The sequence below is a fragment of the Corvus kubaryi genome, unplaced genomic scaffold, assembly GCF_017639235.1.
Source record: "Corvus kubaryi isolate FWS band 111438036 unplaced genomic scaffold, C.kubaryi_AGA036_p1.0 77, whole genome shotgun sequence".
Lineage (NCBI taxonomy): Eukaryota > Metazoa > Chordata > Aves > Passeriformes > Corvidae > Corvus > Corvus kubaryi.
In genome coordinates this window covers 1,519,953-1,541,566 of record NW_024582064.1, presented here as the reverse complement: position 1 = coordinate 1,541,566, position 21,614 = coordinate 1,519,953, and the positions used below count along the sequence as shown (strand labels likewise).

Here is a 21,614-nt window from a genome sequence, read left to right as displayed (position 1 = left end):
GTACATGGAATTAGGAGACAGAGGAATAAGTTACCTGCCTGGGCACCCCTGCTGCACCTTCCCACTGCCTTAGAGGAAAATATACCACACCTTAAAACAACAGTTAACAATACTTTGGGTGGGATGTTCTTTGATACCACAACATAACTGAAGGCCATGTTATGTGCATTGAAAAAGAAGAGTAAGAAAAGCAGTGGAGGTGCCAGAAAAAAACAAGTGGTGTCAGGTATTCGTTCACTATTTACATAATGTGGCCTAGACGTGTTAACTGTGTGAAATCCTGCTCCTGTGCATCAGCAAAAACTGGTCACACAGGACACAAGGAAGGGGGTGAGGTCAGAGGATGCCCAAAACTGTGACACACAAATAATAAGGAGAGACAATTGTTTTCTTTTGAATATTTTATTTTTGCATTGCCTTCATAGCGCAATTAAAGCAATCTTTAAAATTCACTTATTACAAATGTTTGTCAAGTCTGTTTTTCTCCAGAAACACTTTTCTTGCTTCCTTGCACATACACCCAAACACACTATAAAAACCTCATTCATAACATCAAAGGAAGGGCAATCATCATTCACATAAACATCTTTCTTAGAGTCATCCGTTTTTTAAAAGTCATGAATAAACTTACAGATGTTCAGTAAGGCTCATAGTTCGAGTACAAACGTCATAAAACACCTATCAAGTACTGTATACAAGTTAGATACTCTGGGGTAAACTGTTAACACATGTATAAGCTTACCCCAAAGAATATTCTTTAGCACTTAGCTCTTCAGAACAGAGACACCCAGTAATTATGGGCTAAAGAGTATTAAAATAGTAGAAGGCCCAGCAGAAACTGTTACCTAATACACAATTTTAGTCTGGATCTTAGCTCAGAGTTAAATTTGTTACAGCTACAGTAGGAAAAGTTTTCTAGAAGGGAATCTGCAGAAAGGAGGGATGAGTTGTTTGTACGATATCATGAAGGGACAAGCTGAGACGTACGTCTTGAAGATGTGACTAGCCTTGCTATTGCAAGTATTTATGGCAACTGCAGGTAATGCTGCATAAATACTTCCCCCAATAGCAGAAATGACCATCTGTAAGGATCATTTGTTGCATCTCCCCTTAAAAAAACCAAACAAACAACTACTTACTGGTATTCAATTATACTTGCATCTTACAAAAAGACAACCCTTTCAATCTGGTTTAGATCTTACTATCTTTTTTGTTCAAATATTCATTCTACCATGAAAATATTTCATACAAACATGATTTTACATACAAATGTTAAAACTTGTGAAGCGGGTCTTCCCACACTCGTGATTTTATGGCTTGAACATTTAATTGCTTATAGTTTTTGTATAGATATTTCTCCCAGGGGAAAAAACCAGAGTTACAGTAAAATGGTAAAGAGAAAAAGGGCAGGAAGTTCCATTGCCCAAAGACAGAGGAGGGTCCATTCAAGAGAGAGAGACCCTAGTGTTCAAAACCTTTGATCTGGGGGCAAGTACACACGCACTCAATCTTGCATCTTTTTTTTTCTTTAATAAAAAATCCCTTATAAGACTGCTTAGAAATTCTTTGTCCAAAAATATAGTTCTCATGTTTCTAGTACATGAAGCAAAAGGAACAAGTTCACTGCAGATGAAGCCCATTTCCACCTGCAGGTGAAGCTGCTCCCATGCCTGCTTTCCTTCCTCGGATGCTCTTGGCACACCAGCAGTGCACTTCCACTGCACACCAGCAGTGCAGTGGAAGTGAAGAACAGGCATCTACATGCAGCACCGCAGCATGTAAGGAGACACTTCAGTAACATTGTTTCCAAAGCAATTTGGTTTTTTTAAGTGCTCGGGGGTGAATTCCTCAGGCACCCACAGCTCCAGCAAGTCTGCTGGGCCACAGGAGAACAAAGCAGTAGATACCCGGCTCTGTGTAATGTTACCTCATGCAACGGGACTGTTTTCCTGAAGACCATCAAATTGAGTGAAAGGACACATACCACAGAGGTCTCTGGGACAGAAGCAACACCGTTGCACCCCTGGCACAACCCAAGTGGTGAGTACTGGTTTGACTGAAGGACAAGGGCAGACAGCTGGGAAGGAAACAAAAAAGTGCAATTTCCATCATTTCCCAGTTTCTCTTACCAGATGGGATATGTTTGCTACTCTGCTCCTCCAGTGCCTGGAGGAGGGTGAGAAATCCTTGACAGAGCTCTTGCTTCCACACCAACAACACGCTACGAGAGGCCCAGGAAAGAACCCACTGCCATCTGTGTGCAATACTGCTGCATCTGGAAAGGCTGTGCCAAGGAGAAGCCTGCCTAGTTCCTCCCAAAACACACAGCCTCACCCCATGGCCTCCCAAAGTTCCCAAAACCTCCCTAGGAGCTCCACCTGATTAAAAGCATGAGCCATCCTAACAGGTATCGTGGCACCTATGTAAAAAAACAAAAAGCTCTCACAGATTTTACTGCTGAAAAGCCACTTCCATGTATTTCCTTTGACTTTTTCAGCAGTCAAGATTTACAGGTATTTATGTAGGGTAAGTTTTTATAATTAGTATAAAAAAAAAAAAAAGGAAAAAAAGCATTTTCAGATTTTTTAAAAGAAAATCAGGATCCCCAAAAGTAAAATTATAGCACAAGACTCAACTTCAGACACCCCCTCCACAGCCTAAGCCCTTTTCCTTTTCCTTCTTTTTCAGAGGAATGACCCCAGCAGCAGGCAGCTCTGAGCTGCAACTTTTCTGGCTCTCATGTCTCAAAGAGTACCCACTTCTTCAGGAAACAAAGTTTCTGTATTTTTGGTGACAAAACCCTGTGCTGCCACTGCAGGAAGACCCACTCCAGATTTTTTTGGTTTTTTTTAAAGAGACAATCAGCAGCCTCTAATACAGGGTGATACAGGCTTCTCATAGAGGAGCTCGAGTAAACCTCCCATCACAGAGAAGCCACGTGCAGCACTGCAGACCAAAGGCAGATGTTGGGAACTGATCTGTACCTGAAAAACACAGTAATTCAAGGTTCTTCTATGCTATTCTTTAGTCACGATGGGTATCCCAAGAGCCAGCTGCACACCCAGGCTCAGCTGACAGGCATCAGCTCTCCTCCCAGCTTGTGTGCCAACAGGAAAGGTCTTTGGGCAAACTCTAAGAAGTGGAGCTTCTTTACTTATTGCATATTCACCAGTAGTCAGCTGCATCCCACACACCCGAGAAGACTGCTGTGCAAGGTGATGCTTCCTCTGCCCCAAATGAAAACCGTGGTTGGGTGTGGGTCTCGTGTCTATGGATATGTCATCACACTACGATTGAGGAGCTTTGTGAAGCTGGTCTTGCCCTCTAGTGAGCCCCAGAAACTGGGCTGCAACACACTGACCAAGTTAAGGCATTATTTGGAGTTCTGTAACTAACCTGTGTTTGCACCAGCAGCTGCCAACGCACACTTCTGAAGGACACACTGAGCCCTTTCACCACCCAGTGGCAAAAGCCATCCCAGCCATTTCCACTCTAACAGACCAGGAAGAGAGAGAAAACAAAGAAGAGTTAACAGGCTTGGTCCTGAATCAACCCAAAGCAGCTCCATAATAACAACTTTTATAGAAGGTTGGTCGCTGAAGAAGGGCACTATAGAAGGACCAACAGATTTTACAGAGCTGAGAAGGATAGCAGAGCTAACAGAGACAACAGCCACAGCTGTGGCACACTACCTGCCAGGCTACACACACGTACAAAAGAATCTGCTTGACTCTCACCAAATTTTTTGTGAAGACACAGGATATCTCAGTGCCCCTCTTTACTAGAATTTCCCTATTTTAGGATACAGTCTTCAAGCCTGATGCACAAAGAGCACCTATAGTCTATTTATCTCAAAATCAGGCAGTATGAAGACCGACAAATCTATTAAAACATAAGCAACTCCACACAAAGAGGAGACTAGCAGAGGAATCAGAGACTGATCAGGAATGAAGGCAAAGGAGCTCTAGAGATCAGAACATTTTAAGCACAATTCCCCAGCGAGCACAGATACGCCAGCAGTCCAAAGCAGCTCATCAAGACTGTGGAAGGAGTTACCATCAATTCACAGCAGGGTTCAGTCATATCTTCATTCTGCTCTTCCCTGCACCTAAACTCAAGCCTCAACTTTGCGAACTTCATGATCCTGGCAGAATAATCCCCAAGATGCACATGATAGCTCCCTACCAGAGGCTTTCCTGCAAGTGGCTGATGACCTACCCATGGGCAAGTAGGGAAAGATGAAGTCATGCATATTTCTTTTTGAGAATCATTTACTGAAGCTGAGCAGCTGACTGACCTTTGCCAACTCCCTCTCACCTGTGAGGTTAGATGTGTCTCTGCACACTCAGGTTAGTCCCTGAGCTGTCACCTCTGACTTGGATGAGACGCAGAGCTGCAACCTGAGTGTCCAGCACGACGAGATGGGAGGTGTCACAGCTCACGTGCAGTGTGAGTGTGCACTGCTGAAGGAGTGTCACAATACCCTGAGCCTGCTTGTCCCCCGTCCCAGCACATGCACAGAGTAGCTTCCATGTAAACTGAAATGGTGAGGTGATGGAAAATGTTTATGAGCAGCCACAGGGATTAAACAGAGGCCCAGCTTAGAACCCTAGGTTCTTATGAGTAATTCCTAACTTTCCTCAGGTACCAGAGCAGGGATTCTCAGACTGCACATAAACAGCAACCTCATCCTTCCACCCGCAGTTACCAAACATTCTCCCTGCCCAGCTCCCCAGACAGCCAGACACCTCCAACAGTTCAAGCAAGCAACCAAAATGTGTTGCAATAGAAAGGTAGGTCTGATTCCCAAATAACTTATGTTATATATATACAAACTTTTTAAAACTACAAACATTTAAAGAAAGTGTTGCAAATGCATTTGAGTTTCTCCTAAGCTGCTAAACCCAAAAGAGAACATCAGAGTCACAGAAAGGCCCCAGTATCCAGACCAAGACAATACATTATTTGTCTCTTATACAGCATTAGACAAGACCAGTACAGTATCTGAAAAACTGCACGACAATTTCCCTACCCCTGAAAAACCCCAGAACATAGCCCTGCAGATGAATATTCACAAGCCCCCACTGTTGGGTGCAACAAAGCTATGGATTGATTGCTGTTGCTAAATATGAGCATCAAGTGATGTTTTTACATTCATTGTTTGTCCTTCAAAAACAATCCTTTAATATCTTTTCTTTAAAAAAAAGTCTTATTTTGATACCTGAAACTATATTAATTCACTGCGTCTTAAACCAGAACTACTAAAAGATGGCTATAAGGCTATGTTGTCTTGTCAAGCGAACACACAGAAAAGATACTGCTCTCCTTCACCAAGCACTACAGTCTCCCTCAAATACATGCACCTCCTTTCAGAGAATCCATGGGAGATCCAAGCATCTTTTGCCTTGAGAACTGGCCACTTGAACAGGTGAAATACACAAACCAACTCATGGACACTGATGCAAGTAATGTGCTCACCTTCCAGAACACGTACTTCTGAAAGTCTTTCAACAGCAAGTCTGTTTTCTCCTTTTCACAAAATCTTCATGCAAAGAACAGCTTCATTTGCATGTCATAATAATAAATTAAATAAAATAAGCCAGCCGTAAAGGCTAAATAAATACTAGGTTTAGACTTGTTGCTATAATATTTAGAGAGCTACAGAGACCAACACACAGCACTCTCACATACACACATAAGCCTTTCCACTAGTTAGAAAGGATTTTCTCCTCCAAAAGGGGATTTGTAGAAAGAACAACAGACAAGAGGAAAGGGGAGTTAAAATCCAGCCTCCTATATGCTAATAAATGAACTGCTCTATTGCAAGATTCAGATCAAAGGTTTAAAAAGGTAAAATTATGCTACTATTAGAGAATATCAAAATATTACTGTTATTATCACAAGTGGCATATATGCAAAATGCAGTTGCACAATAATGCCTAGGCAGAGAGAGAGCAACACTAAGTCTGCCGACTAAAAGTGAATGACATACCCATTTTAGTTTCTTTCTAGTCTTTTGGCATCTTTGCATATGGTGCAAAAGCAGAAGCTACCAGAGAATACCACACCTTGTATAGAATATTAAATAATTTCTTCAGATAAGACTGGTGCAATGCTAGCTATTTTTAAAATCTGCTATGAGTAACACAGTCAACCTAGTTAGTATGCAAGAAACTTATCTCTTAACACAGAACGCAAAGTTATGATGCAACAGCATGAACAATCCCTGGCTGTCCAGTTTTCAGTATAAAGGTAGTGCATAGATCCAAGTTTCTGTTTCAGTTTGCTGAATGGAGAAAGCGCTCCCATGTCACTTTTGCTGAGCAGCCTGGAAAGCTTTCAGTTCCAGCTGGTACCACTCCGGTGCTTCTGGCCCATTCTGCCCCACAGGGTTGTGATCGTACCCATAAGCCACTGTCAATTCCTCATCCTTCTCCACAGCCCTGATGGTACGGATACACTTGATGGGCCCAAAACGAGGATGAACAAACCTAGGAAAAAAAACACCTTTGCAAGGCCCAGCTGTCAATTCACATACTCTGCCAGTCCCTTTTACAGTTTCAGAATTCACTCACTTCAGAGCAATATTGCATAATCTGATATCGAATTAGCACACTTGAGTCAACCTCATAAAGACTTAAGAATAAGAGCAAAAATACTGATTTATCAAAGCATCGGTAGTTCAGCAAATATAGCACAGTTTTAGCCAAGCTAGGATTTAGGGAGCTGTGATTATGCATTTTACAATCAAGAAGCAACTCATAAAATTCATGACAAAACTAACAAGTGCAAACTTCAAGATACTCCATGGTGTAAGTCCCAATAGACATCAAGCACCCATAATGCCAGCCCATTTCCAACTCAGCCTAGGTGAGCAGAAACTCCTTCAGTGCCTCAACTCTTTACTCTCAGCCCGCCACTGCTCCTCATCCAGCTGCCCAGGGCCCCCGTGTGAGCACAGACAGCTGGGCTGCAGCTTCTGCCCCAAAACACAGGACTGTACTTACGGGTCATAGGTGCAATTAGGAGTGAAGGAATGGTTGGCCTTATGCCCCAGTGAGGCACAGTACTTGGCAGCGTGGTTGTATGGCTCTGGCACATCTATGACTGTTTCATCATCGAGGGATATTGTATTTCCATTGAGGGCCCAGTCTCTGCTGTCTACCTAGTTTGCAAGGCAAAAATCCAGTGTCTGTGTGGAGGGGTCAACTTTGTCAGCAGTTTGAAAGCCAACATTCAAAACACATGCAAATAAAGCTTTTCATGGGTATATGTAATTAAAAAAAACAACCCACACTTTTAAAAATCTGTACATAGGTGAGCATGCACTTTCTTTCAATTAAACTCCATTGTGTTAAATCAAGGGTGGGAAGGTGGTGGGAGTAAGATCCTACTATGAAAAGAAAATTTCAGAAGGTGCAATGAAAATTCAGACTGACTTTTTTCTCTTCTTTACCTCCTGGTGTGTAATTCGCACTCCGTTATAGAAGGACATCACTGTACTGGCTTCTGCTGCTATTTTTGAAAACAATCCTTCTCCAGCACTGGAAATGAGAGAGACATCCACATACACCCTGCAACAGGAACAGGGCATAGAATTAGCAAGTGGCTGCAGTATTAATTTTCAAGAAGTACAACGCTACTGGAATAAAGCCTAATACTTCAGTATAACAATAAAGCTAATAATAAACCTAATAACATTAACAACAAAACTTCTTCTCATCATCATCATCATCTATATGGAACTCCTTCCCTTCCTCTTTTCCACATGTTCTATTTTGCCAAGACTGAGATTTGGTGGGAAGCTTGGGCTGACTTGGAAAATTTTTTTTTTTTAAAGTGCCAATCTACTGTTACTGCACAATGATGGCTTCAATTCAGGAACACCCTCAATAACATATCAGAACCCCAGCAGTCCCCACAGAGCTGGGGTTGCTGGTATGTACATGCACTGAGGAGCAAGAGTTCTCAAGGTGAAGCACCACATCTTCAAGTACTCGATGGAAATTAAAGCAAGTCTTTTACTAATCACTTATTTAGATATTTCAGAGTATCAGAAAGAGCCTATGGTTGAGGTACACACAGAACAGGGCTTCCATTTTACACACCCTTACACATCTTTTAAGTTTTGGATGAGAAAAGGTTTGCAAAATTAGGCCCTAAATATGTACCAGTAAAGAAATATGTGGAGAAGAAAAAAAAAGCCTACCTCTCTGATTCATAAGGATCAGGAAGAAGGGCATTTGTAGAAATGCAGGATGAAGTAGATTTGTCAAAACTGTATGCTGGGCCTAAAAAAACCAAGAAATCAATGAAGGAGATAAACTAATTGGCAATACTGAGAGTATGCAATCCTTAACTTAATCCAGATATTCAAAAATTTAATTTTAATGGCTGTAAAGAATATATGTTACACTTCCAAAAAAAGGTATTAAACAGAACTGCACCTGTAAAAAGCCTTGAGATACTGCTTTGTACACTTGCCTCTGCCACGTGCTCTGAGCTCCTTTGTTCTAAGCGCGGGCAAAACCAAACGTAACTCAAACTCTTTAGCAATGTCTGATTGGCCGGTCACCCCGGGTCCGCCCCCAGTCCTCCCCTTTCCCCTTCTCCTAATAAAAGAGATAGTCGAGGGAGGCCCCGCCCTCTCTTGGCTTAGCTATCTTCCTGTGAACATCTCTGGTTGTCTGTCTCATTTGAAAGCTTCTAACTGCAGGAAATTGAGTGAGCAGGGAGCTATATTTCTCCCTCTTTGCTTCTACTGATGGTATTTGCTTTGCAGCTGATACAGGTACCGATTTTAGAAGTACTAAAGTGCTAGATTGCCCGTGCTACCTCTCTAGGCTGCTCAAGGCTTTCTAAGGCATTAAAGTACTAGCCTAGCCAGTATAAAGCTGAAGAGATACCTTCCACATCTGGCGCCCAACGTGCTATCTCTGAACTCCGGTTCTGAGAGACTTTCAGGGTGTCCCGGCAGCTGCGTGTCTGCTGGAGTTAGCTCTGCACCTCCTGCCATGCCAGCTCTGTGTAGCGAGCTGTTACTTTTTGTGTAACATCGAGCCCAGAGCCTCAGCCTGTACCCTCCCCCACGCCACATGGCGAGGGAACGGCTGGTAAGCAGAAGACCCTTCTTGCATGTTTTTTTTTCTCCGGACCTGCTTTCCTGTGATAAATCCAGAATTCTGGTGAGTATTTCCCTGCTGGTTTAGGGGCTCCTGTCTTAAGCTGGTGCCGGTGCAAACTTTCTCTTTTTTTTCCTCCTTTTTGGCGAGTTGGGGTTGAGGTTTGTGGTGGTGCATTCGTAATGGGATCTGAAGTTTCTGCACACCATAGAGAAATATACCACCAAGTTCAAAGTTACCTTTCTTTAACTGGGCATAAATACCCTAAAAATCTAGTTCAATCTTTTGTACAATGGCTTTTTCAGTACTTTCCTAATCTGACCTCCAAAGACATAAGATCTGCTGAATTTTGGGATAAGGTGGGGAGAAAACTCTCCTCTCTTAGGTGTGCAGGAAATGAAACAGTTTCAAAATTCTTTCCTCTCCTGTTACTAAGTTACAATTTGCCAGAGAAAAAAGCAGTACATGAAAAGCCTCTGAAAAGCCCCCTGTTAATTCCCTTACACCCTCTTCCAACCCCTGTGTCCCCGACCCCTCTTCCCCTACGCTGGAAAACACAGCTAGAGCAGACTGCTTTTTAGCACAGAAGAGCTATCGTCCTCCTGGCTCACCCGTGTTTCTTCAGCACCCTGCCTTGGACGGGAATCTGGAGCCCGTCCCAGGACCTTCCCAACTCCTCTTCTCCACTCCTTTGTCCCCAGTTTCTAGCCCTCATGTTTCAAGTGTGTGTAAAAACCCCTTCTCCCCTGATCTCTTTGTTCCCAGGGTCAGCCATTGCCATGTGCTCGCAGCCTGGGAAAAAACCCCTCCCCCAACCCCTTTTCTCTGAGTTTGTTTGTCCCCAATAATGGCGGATGCCATGTTTCTTCATCCCCAAACTACACCTTCCACAATCCCTTTCTCCCCCACCCCACAAATCCCTTCTTGTCCCCATCCCCTCCCACTCCCGCATCAGAACCTGACCCCGCCCCTAACCCCACCCCCACAGTGTCATGTTTCACCCCTCCCTCTGTGCCTGCCCATGACTCAAGTACCGCCCCTGCCTCCACTCGCCACCCCTGCCCCTCCACTCCCCGTCCCTGCTTCCCACTGTCCCGCCCCAGGTTCCCACAATCCTGTGACTACCTCTCTAAATCTGGGAACCCATGGCTACCAGGAAGTAACTCCAACTGCTTCTACTACACTCTCTCAAACCCTGACTGGAAACCCTTTCCTTATTCTAATATTAAGGATTTGTGCAAGGCAATTAAGGAGTTTGGAATGCATAGTAATTATTTTAAGAGCCTTTTAAGTGCTACTTTTGCAACTCACTTGTACCTCATGATTTACTTACATTGATGCAAACTCTTCTCACACCTGGTGATTTTATGATGTGGAAAAAGCAATGGAAAATAATTTTATCTGATTTATTAAAAATTTTGTGGCAAACTCCAGATAATTACCTGGACTTTGAGAATAATTATATCACATTAGACCTTTTATCTGGTGACAATAATATGGCAAATCCTCAAAAACAAGCAATGCTTATCCCTTGTCCAGTTCTTACTGAAATCACACGTGCTGCTGAAAAGGCCTTAACATTATTACCATCTCAAACTCCTAACTCTCGTTATACCACCATCAAGCAATTGCCAAATGAAAATATTATTCACTTTTATAACCGTTTGTGCGAAGCTGTCTCTTCCCAGGTCCCTAATCCTGACCAACAAGCGCTCCTACTCGAACTTCTCCAAGTTAATACGAATGATACTTGCAAACAAGTCATCCTCACTCTCCCTCTGCATCCTGCTCCTACTGTTGAATCCATCCTTGAAGTCTGTACAAAGAAGGTGCAGCTGAACACAGCTGCTCCCCTATTGAAAAAAGTGGGGATGGTTGGGGAAGTTGTGGAGAATGCTACGGGTACAGGGGAAACTCAATCGCGTAGTAACTTTATATGCTATCGTTGTCAGAAAAAGGGACATGTAGCTTGCAATTGCAGAGCGATTATAACTGCTGATAAAAACTCTCCAAAGACTGTTTCCCCAGGTCAACAGCAGGGAAACTAGCGACCCAACGCGTCCTAACAGCTCCTCGTTCAGACATAAATAGGGCTGCAGACAAACCAACTTGGACTTCTGGACTCAGGTTTAAGGTAACCTGTGATAAAGCACACCATTTCAACAACAACAAACAGACTGTAATACCCACCCATCTCATTCCAGAATGTGGACTACATGCCAGACTTCACATACCTTTTTGTTATTGGGGACACTCGGGAAACACCTGCTGGGATAGAGGTTACACCCACACTCATGAAAATGGATCAGAACGGGTGTTCTAACCTAATTGTACAATGTATATATCCGCCGTACTTTATGCCAAAGGGTCAAGTCATTGCACAGGCCATTCCACTGCCCAAATACCTGCCCACAGATGGTCATATCCCAGCCATCTGTTGGACTGAGGTTTTGGGAAACAACAAACCTGTAATAGAATGTAAGCTCCATCACAAATCACAAAAAATCAGTATAATGGGAATGATAGACACAGGTGCTGATGTGTCTATCATTCCATTTGATAAGTGGCCTGCGCAATGGGAGTTGCAATCTCAGGACATCATACAAGAGATTGGAGGTACCCAAATTGTGAAGCAGTCCAAAAACACCATTCAAATTGAAGGTCCTGAAGGACAAATAGCGACGCTTCGTCCATATGTCCCAGACACCAAATTCACCCTATGGGGAAGGGATGCCATGTCTCTGGGGAACAAAAATCGATATCACCCCTAGACGTCAAAATTTTCCCTTGCAGGCTGCTGGAGCAGAGTGCCATCCACATAAATTAACTTGGAAAACAGATGAACCCGTGTGGGTTAACCAGTGGTCGCTAAAAGAAGAAAACTTAGAGGCACTCAAAACATTAGTAGCTGAACAATTGGCTAAAGGAAATATAGTTCCAACTAACAGCCCATGGAACACACCCACGTTTGTAATACAAAAACCGGGAAAGAACAAATATAGGCTACTCCAAGATCTTAGAGAAATTAATAAGGTTATTGAAGACATGGGACCCCTTCAACCAGGTATGCCGTCACCTTCAATGCTCCCGCAACATTGGCATTTAGCTGTTCTTGACATTAAAGATTGCTTCTTTCATATTCCACTCCGCCCTGCAGATGCCCCTCGATTTGCATTTTCTGTACCATCTCTTAATCGTGAAACTCCCATGGAACGTTATCATTGGCTTGTGGTTCCCCAAGGTATGAAAAATTCCCCAACTCTCTGCCAAGAGTATATTGCTAAAATTCTATCTCCCATCCGTGCCAAAGCAGAGAAAGCCATCATCCTGCATTACATGGATGATGTGTTGGTGTGTGCTCCCAATAATCAGTATCTCGAGCAGACACTTAACATGGTGGTTGAGGCCCTAGAGGCCAAGGGCTTTGAATTACAACCTGAAAAAATGCAGAGAACAAGCCCTTGGAAATACCTCAGACTCAAAATCACAGAAACCTCTATCACCCCAACACCCGTCACCATTAATAATAACCCAAAAACACTAGAGGAAGTGCAACAGATCTGTGGGACACTGAAGTACTTAAGGTCCTGGTTAGGACTCACCACAGAGGATGTAGCTCCTATTGCAAACCTGGTAAAAGGGGAAGGTGGTCCAGTATCCCCTAGATCCCTGACAGAAGAGGCAAGGCAGTCTCTTAAAAAGATACAAGAGCTCATTTCCACCAGACAAGCACACAGGTATCAGCCCTCCCTACCCTTTAAGCTTGTCATTCTAGGGAAGGTACCACGCTTTCATGGCCTCATATTTCAGTGGGACAAAGAGCAGAAGGAACCCCTCATCATAATTGAATGGGTATTCCTTCCACTCCAACCTCCTAAAACCATCACACAGCCACAAGAACTAATGGCAAAAATTATCATGAAGGGTAGAGCAAGGCTCCGCACCCTGGCAGGATGTGACTTTGCATGCATCTACTAACCTGTAACAACTGATGCATTAGATCACCTACTCCAAAATAATATAAATTTACAATTTGCGTTGGATAGTTACTCAGGCCAAATCTCCAATCATTACCCAAAACATGACATGTTTAATCTGCCATTCTCTTTCATCCCTCGAGAGATGCAAAGTAGAAAACCCCTTGATGCGATTACCATTTTTACCGATGCTTCAGAAAAAAGTAAAAAGTCCGTGGTCACATGGAAAAATTCACAGACGCAAAAGTGGGAATCTGACATCAAGGTAATCCAGGGATCACCACAAGTAGCTGAACTAGCAGCTGTCGTTAGAGCATTTGAGAGGTTCAAAGAACCCTTTAATGTGGTCACAGACTCAGCATATGTAGCTGGAGTAACTGTTAGAGCTGAGCATGTTCTCCTAAAAGAAATCTCAAACAAAAAAATTTATGATTTGCTCTCAAAATTAATTTATCTGGTTTCCCACAGAGAGCATCCCTATTTTGTCATGCATGTGAGGTCACATACAAACCTGCCAGGATTTATTGTGGAAGGTAATCGTAGAGCTGATGCTCTGGCTATGCCAGCAGACATAGTTCTATCAGCCAACTTACCAAAGCTCCCCCAAGTTTTTGAACAAGCAAAATTGAGCCATGCCATGTACCATCAAAATATTCCTGCTCTTATCCGCATGTTCCATCTATCGCGGACACAGGCAAAAGCAATAGTGGCAACATGTCCCAACTACCAGAAGCTACAGCTTCCATCACTGGGCATGGGGGTCAATCCCAGAGGCATTAATAGCGGTGAAGTGTGGCAGATGGACGTCACACATTTCCCTGAATTTGGGAGATCAAAATACGTTCATGTTTCTATTGATATACCTTCTCTGGTACTATGTATGCCTCTGCACATGCAGGTGAAAAGGCTAAGGACGTTGAAAAACATCTTGTCCAAGCTTTTGCTGTGCTCAGTATACCTAAAGAGATAAAAACTGACAATGGACCTGCCTACTCCTCTCAGGAATTTAAAAACTTTCGTCAGCAGTGGGGATTTCAACATGTTACAGGTATTCCTCACTCCCCAACTGGACAAGGCATTGTCGAACGTGCCCATCAAACCCTCAAGCGAATGCTGCTACAACAATCAGGGACCACCAAACTCAACTCACCTGTCCTCAGACTCAGCAAAGCACTGTTTACCATAAACTTCCTGAATGGCACCTTTGAGGATCCAAACCCTCCCATCTATCGTCATTTCCAGAACACCAGGAGACAGAAACTGCAGGAAAATCCAGAAGTCCTGATCCGGGACCCAGAGACTCAAAAAATCCAAGGACCACACAAACTTGTAGCTTGGGGACGTGGGCATGCCAGTGTATCTACCCCTCAAGGACTGAGATGGATCCCAGGGAAATGGGTAAAACCTTATGTCACTTCCTCAAAAGTTAAGGAGGTTAAAACTGCCTCCTGGAAGAGACGCTGTAAAAAGGATCCTGATTTTGCACCCTCATGTAAACCCCTACTGCAGATTTTGATGTTAATCCCTTAAGTTAAGTTGCACTGTTTTGCGCTCAGGTTTTGCACTGTATTTCGTAAATCTTCGTCCTGATACTCCATGCCATAGATGTCCTGACTAAACCCCTGAGTTTTGACTGGGCAACTAGTTTAAAGACATCCTAGGTACTGTCGACTTGTAGGGATGATAGATTCCAATTATGTTTTGCACTGTTGTTTTGTTACTGTTCTAGGCACTTTAAATTACCAAGAGTTACAACCCAGCTTTAAAGAAAAAAAAATAGGAAATTGTTGCTGCCTGTTCTGAGCTTCCCCTCCCCCCTCCCAAAGACATGTGCTCTGAGCTCCTTTGTTCCAAGCACGGGCAAAACCAAATGTAACTCAAACTCTTTAGCAATGTCTGATTGGCCGGTCACCCCGGGTCCGCCCCCAGTCCTCCCCTTTCCCCTTCTCCTAATAAAAGAGATAGTCGAGGGAGGCCCCGCCCTCTCTTGGCTTAGCTATCTTCCTGTGAACATCTCTGGTTGTCTGTCTCATTTGAAAGCTTCTAACTGCAGGAAATTGAGCGAGCAGGGAGCTATATTTCTCCCTCTTTGCTTCTACTGATGGTATTTGCTTTGCAGCTGATACAGGTACTGATTTTAGAGCTACTAAAGTGCTAGATCACCCGTGCTACCTCTCTAAGCTGCTCAAGGCTTTCTAAGACATTAAAGTACTAGCCTAGCCGGTATAAAGCTGAAAAGATACCTTCCACACTGCTTCTTGATTTTTTCCCCTCAACATTCTAGAGTAACAGTACTAACACAAAAAGGTGATACATTTGTCCTTCAAATTACCAACTTGTAGAGGATGACTGGACAATCTTTCAAAATACACCCTCCCAGTGTCTCTAAATATAATTTAAAAGTAAAGCAAAATTTAAAAGGATATATTCAATAGCTCATTAAAAAAAAAACCAAAAAAATCCCAAAAATTTGATTACTGCAAATACGAGATATTTTCTAGTCCAAATCCTGAAGAGATTTCAGCCAGAAGACAGCATTCAGTAATCAGAAAGCACCCTTGCTACAGTCAATTATTTCTTGCCATTAATAAGCAACTCAGTGGTTCAGCTCTAATTATATTCTTACAGAGGACTATCTTGGAGCTAGATTAAGAAGATGGTGGAAATAAGATGGGAAAAAGCCCCACAGAACAGAATACTACGAAGTGTGATAAAAGGCCCTTGTCCCTGGTGTCCAGGATCTGCTCTGGCTGAAGGCAGCCTTCATCGTATTTACAAAGCACAACTGCACCATCTTAGAAAAAAAGATTTAAGATAAATTTTGACTTGCCATCATAACTGAGCAATTTAAAAGATAAGCTCACATGCATTTGCTTGTCAATACCTTTTCACTGAGCTTTATGTGCCTATTTCATAGCAAGTGAGACAATTTTTGCTGGCAGAGCAATAAATGCTTTAGCACAGTCCCTCCTTGTTACTGCAGCTTAACCCACACTCCTCCAAAACATCACATACACCTCAGAGCAACAAACCCACACCAGAACTACAGGTTCAAGCCACTGGAGAAGGCACCACCCTGCTCCTATGCACTTCACAGCCACTTTCTGTCAGCAGGACCAGACACGCTGAGGGGTGCTGGTGAATCAGACTGTTAGACAATGACTGAATTTGGTTCACTAATTCCAATCTCAGCCCAGCAACGCAGGTGCCAGAACATTCACAGTGCAAACACTGACTTGCACAAACCCAGCTGACAGAGCTACAACCAAATCAGGGCCCCCCCCTCTCCTCTTGCAGTTATTTCACTAACTGTGGCTGTGCCTGTAGCTGTGCCACCATTAACAGGGTGAACCGAGCAGGTTTTCCAGCTGGCACAGAGGGCAGTGGGGTGCGTGACAAGCAGGACTGTGCCCATGAGCATAGGAGTAAGAGAAGGGCTATGAAATGCAGTTGGGCAGGACCATGCAGGGGGCACTTCCCATCTGTTCCCAGGGCAAAGATCACCTTCCTCTCTGCCCAACGTTGTGACTTGGAGAAAGGGCCCCTCACTAACAGCCTGTGTCATCACAGCCAGTCTGAAGTGGGGAATATCAAAGGAACCAAGCTGTCTGCAGCAAAGGGCTGGTAGCAGGAATACAAGTTTGTGTTAGCTGAACTTACTGCCTGGTACTAATTCAAATTGAGGTTTCCCATCCTCCACAGCTGTCAGAGTTGCCAGTTTTGCTTCTATCATTTCTCCATCTATAAACCTTCCAGAATATGCAGTCTTTCCATCAGGATACACATAGGCTATTTTCTCTCCAGTCATCTCCCCTTCTTCATTCACTTCTCCCACAAGGCTGCCTCCATCCTGAGAGCACAGGCAAGAAAGAAAAGGCAAAAGCATTTAGTTAATACTTTACTATCCTTGATGGCTAAGATTTTCAGCTTTTTATATTTTTCATGTATTTGTAGCTTTGTAGATTGCAAATGCATGGCTGTATCTTCTAGTACTTTTCCTATCCTTTTTCCCTACATTTAGGAACAATAAGCTAACCTTCTAAACACATTCCTAAAATATTCTTTAGTCTTACTCCAAGAAGAGTACCAACTACAAAGACATGCTGTTTTCCAACCAGAATCTGGACCAGACATAACAAAAGTGGGGCAAAGAAGCCTCTGGACTGCTTCCAGTGGGGCAGAACCTCAGGAATTATTACCTAATCAACTAACCTTTTAATTGGACAATATATGATAGGTATGCTAATCAAGAAACCATAGAAAAATGGTGGAATTACTGTACCACGTGCAGTTTTCACCATATTGAGTACCTGAAAGCTTTCAAGTAAAGGTTTGCTTTTATATTCACTCTAATGTTGTTAGGAAGATCTATTTTATTTTCTAGGCAACATCCTCAGTAAATGAAAAGGGTTTTCCCCAATTTTTTAAAAATGCAACCGTAAGTTCAGATGTGAAATTATGAAAGTGAGGGAGAAACAGACACACGAAGAAGCTGGATGAAGTCATTCCAGTTAGGATAAAACTGATTTTCTATGCTGTTTAAAATCAGCAAAACCTAAGGCCTTTTGTTCCAGATGACAAATATTCAATTTCACTTGGTGAAAGTTTTATGTGTACAGTATGCAAAACAAGGACCAAAGCCACACAGATGTCCAAGTTTGATTACAATGATACTGTGCTAGAGGAAAAAAAAATTAACTTTGCCTTGCTAATTCATGGAACCTCTAAAGACTTGAGCCTATTAAGGAAAAATGATTCCCGGAGAGTTTCTCTGTCCTAGAATGACCCCCAGTATCAGGTGGGGCTCAGGGAGAACAACTGTTTGTGGAAACAGTGAAAGGAAAGATGTGTGCTAACGTCTTTACAAACAATTTGATGGGTGTTAACGTCTTTGAAGGGGGTCTTAAAGCCTCTACTGACTTTGGGCAGCAGGTTCGTTACGGGGCTGGACAGTTTGACTCCTGAAATAGATAAGGGTCTGCACAAGCTTGAGCTTCTGAACTTTCAGGTAAAACAGTAGGTTCAAGGGGGGATGTGGGGTAGGCGGTTCGGGAAGGCTGTACCTTCCTAGTACCTCAGCCAGTGGGGAAAGGAAGAGGGCCAACATGCGGCTGGGAGTTTAGGATAAAAGGCGGCTGCACCCTCCAAAACCTTGAGAGAGAAAACCCACAGGTGCGTGTCCAGTGGACTCTCTCCCTTTATTCGAATAAAGTTACAGGACTCCTCTGTCTCCTTTTTGGACATAAACCTCTGGCGTTTGTGGATTTTCCTGACAACAGCAACGCTTTTCCTCTCCAAGGTTTACACATTTCAGCCCTGGGCTTTGCCATCTGTGATTTGCCTGCAGCTCAGGTTAGGTCTGCAGAGATGCACACATTAGCACAGGTCTAATCACTTGTTGGGGATTAGGATTTTTCCTTTTGTTTCTTTCTCTCATTGATTTTTGTCCCATCTGTTGCTAAGAAACAGTAACTACCGATACTTAAGAGAACAAAAGATCTGGCCAGAAGGAGGGGGAAGGGTGTAGCTGGCTATTCTCTTTACCTTGGTGGGGGTTTCTCTTGGGAAGGGCAAAGATACCGTGAGATTCTGGCCGGGTGGGGAGACGGGGGCTGGGCTGGGCTCCTCTGTCTCACTCTCTCTCGCTGTCAGCATTGGAGAGAAGACAGGCTGCGGTCACTGTGGGGAGAATTCGCCACCACTGCAAGGCTTTGTCTCCTGCTGTATTCTCCTACCGTGAGTGAAGCTCTGCTCGTAAGAGCAGACATTGCACTGGGACCTTATTAACACCCCACCTCACTAGAAAGGCCCCTCACAATCTACTGGGGTGCCTCAAGGGAAACCCTGGGACCCGGAGCCCCAAGCCCCTCCGAGGGAGCTTCTCCCGGCCGTGTTTGGCAGCCTGGCTGCTGCTGCCCAGCCCTGCTGCTTCTCTGCCATGGCTCCGGGTTTTTTCACTACACTGTAGCCCTGCACCCCCTGCCTGCCAGGACACCCTGCAACTCCTGCTACTTTGATTTACTACTCCGGCACCTGCTTGTCCCTGCCGTCCTGGCCACCACTCCGAGGCTTCCTGCTGCAGCCCGTTTTCACCATCCAGCCCGCCCGCCATTACCATGTGAGGGAGATGCAGCTGAACTCGCGCCACAGCGCCCCCTGCAGGCGCGGGGGAATCATCGCAGCCACCCTGCCCGGCCGGGAGCCACCAGCGCCCCTGCCGGCTGTGAGCGGAACTGCACCCAAGGGGAAAGGGCCCGCGGCCGAGAGAGGCTGGCACTGGCTTCTGGTTCTGCTTGCCGCTGCTGTTGTTGTTTTTGTTTGTTTGCCTTGATATACATGTACAAACTAGTAAAGAACTGTTATTCCTTTTCCCATATCTGTGCCTGAAAACCCCGTAATTTCAAAGTTACAATAATTTGGAGGGAAGAATATTGTCCATTCCAAGGGAGGTTCCTGGCTTCCTTGGCAGACACCTGTCTTTCAAACTGAGACACCACTTCAGGTATTTATTTCAAAAAAGACAAGGAAGCATCTCCAAATAACACCCTGGAGCAAGACCAGCAGGTATGATGTGGAAACAAACTGACTTATATCAAAACCACTGTGCACAGGCTCTATTTCAAAGTGACACCATTTTGTTCAACTCCAAGGATGAAAGAGTTTCAAGCATGCTGTAATAGGGAGCAGTGAAGCTTCAGTGTGGGGAAAAAATTGTGCACATAGCATCCTGCATAGAGTCATGAGGAAACAATCAGTTCCATGGCAAAGGAGTTTTTTTGGAACACGTTGCATCCTTTAGTCTGGCAAGATGATAATGGTAAACAACCTCTAATTATCCACATTTCCAAAATGTACAGCAACACTTTGTCAGCTGGAAGATGAAGCAGGAACACATGAAGTGAAGGGTCAGCAGTGTGTATTTTATACACTAGGACTGAAAAACTTTTGGCAGCATATACCAAGCATTTGTTGATCCTAATACATGCTTAATGGCAACAGTGAAAGCCTGTAAATAAAATGAACAGCCAGTAATGGTAAGCATTTAGTAATCAACCTGCAACTTAAGTTTGTGCCATATGTAGCACAGAATTAGACTGGGTTTTGACCAGCAGCCTAATTACAAGCAGATGTTACCCCCTTCTTGGCATAAGGTAAGATTGAAAGGTTCAACTCTGCTGTGTAAGGCTGAATAGGAATGATATTTTTTAAAATTTTGCATCAAAACCTCCCTAAAAACTAGTACAACAGTCATCGCCTTAACTAGCATGGTTGTAAAACAACATATAAATTAAAAAAGATAAAATACTGACTTGCTTAATTAGCAAATCACTGGTCCACAACTCCACTCAGAGGCACAGCTCTCACACCAGTTACATCTGATGTGTTGGGCAAAACCAGACTTCACAACATAGCCTGCAGAAATGGAGACAGTCTCTCCTCCTACTTTAATAAGAGCAGCAGGTTGCAATAACTTGCATGGCTTCCATGCTCCTCACCTACAGCCAGCACTACAAAGTGGCAAAATCATTAGTCCAGCCTTCCCAAAGAGATAATGCATAAATTATTACACATCCTATTTTTACATTACATACACGTTATATATAAATGCACTTCCAAGGGGCTGGGTTTCCTGGGAGATGAAAATTGTGGAGGGCATCTTACAGCCTCGCTGAATCTCATCTACTAAGCAAACATTCAACACCAAAAACTTTTAACTTTGTGTTGGATTATCCAAAATCAGAATGCACAGATCTTTAAGTGCTGATTTTTGGATAGCTAGGTCATGGCGGGTATTTGTTTCAGCTGGGGAGAAAAGAAAGGTACCTAATTCTACAATAAGGAGAGCAGGAGGTCAGGTTTACCAGGTAATAAATCCAACAGACTCCATGTCGGATGTTGTCTTTATACTGCCCTTTGAATATCAGTCGCCCATCACTGTCGTACTCCTGGGCTGGGCCATTCAGTTCTCCATCCACGTAGGTGCCATGAAGGACCACTCCATCCTCGTAGGTGTAGATTCCCTGGCCTTGCAGAGCATCATCAACGTAGTACCCCTCCAGAGTGCTGGTGAAGAGAGAAAGAAAACAGCAGCGGAAAACTGTTGACATCTCAGGGGTGAACCCAAAGCCTCAACACACTGGAACGCCAAGGTGAAAACCAGGAGCTTCTTTCTACAGAGCTCCAAAGGGAGAAAACAACTTACAGCACTGTTTCATCAGGGTGTGCTGCATGGACACAGCATCACTCATCTCAGTCACATGCTTGGCATTTTCTGTAGGCTGGAATAGTCATCAAATGGACACTCCTGGTCAAAGAACGAATTCTTGCTCAAGCAGGCTACTCTCACATTAGGATTTTCTACGTGCTACGTGTGGACCTTTACTGACGTGTCTCTGCTGAGATGAAATTGAGCTGCTGTACAGATGAACCACGATAGGGCATGAACTGCAACCTGCCACAGTTCAGCGTCAGCTCCCCAGCAATACACTTAGCAGCCATTTGTACAGACCATGCT

The 21,614-nt window shown here is 43.8% G+C and overlaps 1 protein-coding gene across 2 annotated transcripts in view; it reads right to left on the bottom strand.

Moving 5' to 3' along the window:
- Positions 1 to 386: 386 nt before the first annotated feature.
- The window catches only part of SETD7 (SET domain containing 7, histone lysine methyltransferase), a 29,573-nt gene continuing 8,345 nt past the window's right edge, over positions 387 to 21,614 (bottom strand). The window contains exons 3-9 of one of the 2 annotated variants that reach the window (XR_006020331.1): positions 20,962 to 21,163; positions 16,760 to 16,949; positions 8,210 to 8,291; positions 7,457 to 7,574; positions 7,008 to 7,165; positions 3,397 to 6,491; positions 387 to 2,077 (exon numbers count right to left, since the gene is read on the bottom strand). Coding sequence is in view for 1 of the 2 variants with exons in the window: in XM_042051921.1 (XP_041907855.1) it covers positions 6,311 to 6,491; positions 7,008 to 7,165; positions 7,457 to 7,574; positions 8,210 to 8,291; positions 16,760 to 16,949; positions 20,962 to 21,163 (931 nt within the window). In the remaining variant the exon portion in view is untranslated. Of the gene's footprint in view, positions 6,492 to 7,007; positions 7,166 to 7,456; positions 7,575 to 8,209; positions 8,292 to 16,759; positions 16,950 to 20,961; positions 21,164 to 21,614 lie in introns of both variants that reach the window. The other variant, XM_042051921.1, reaches the window with a different exon arrangement.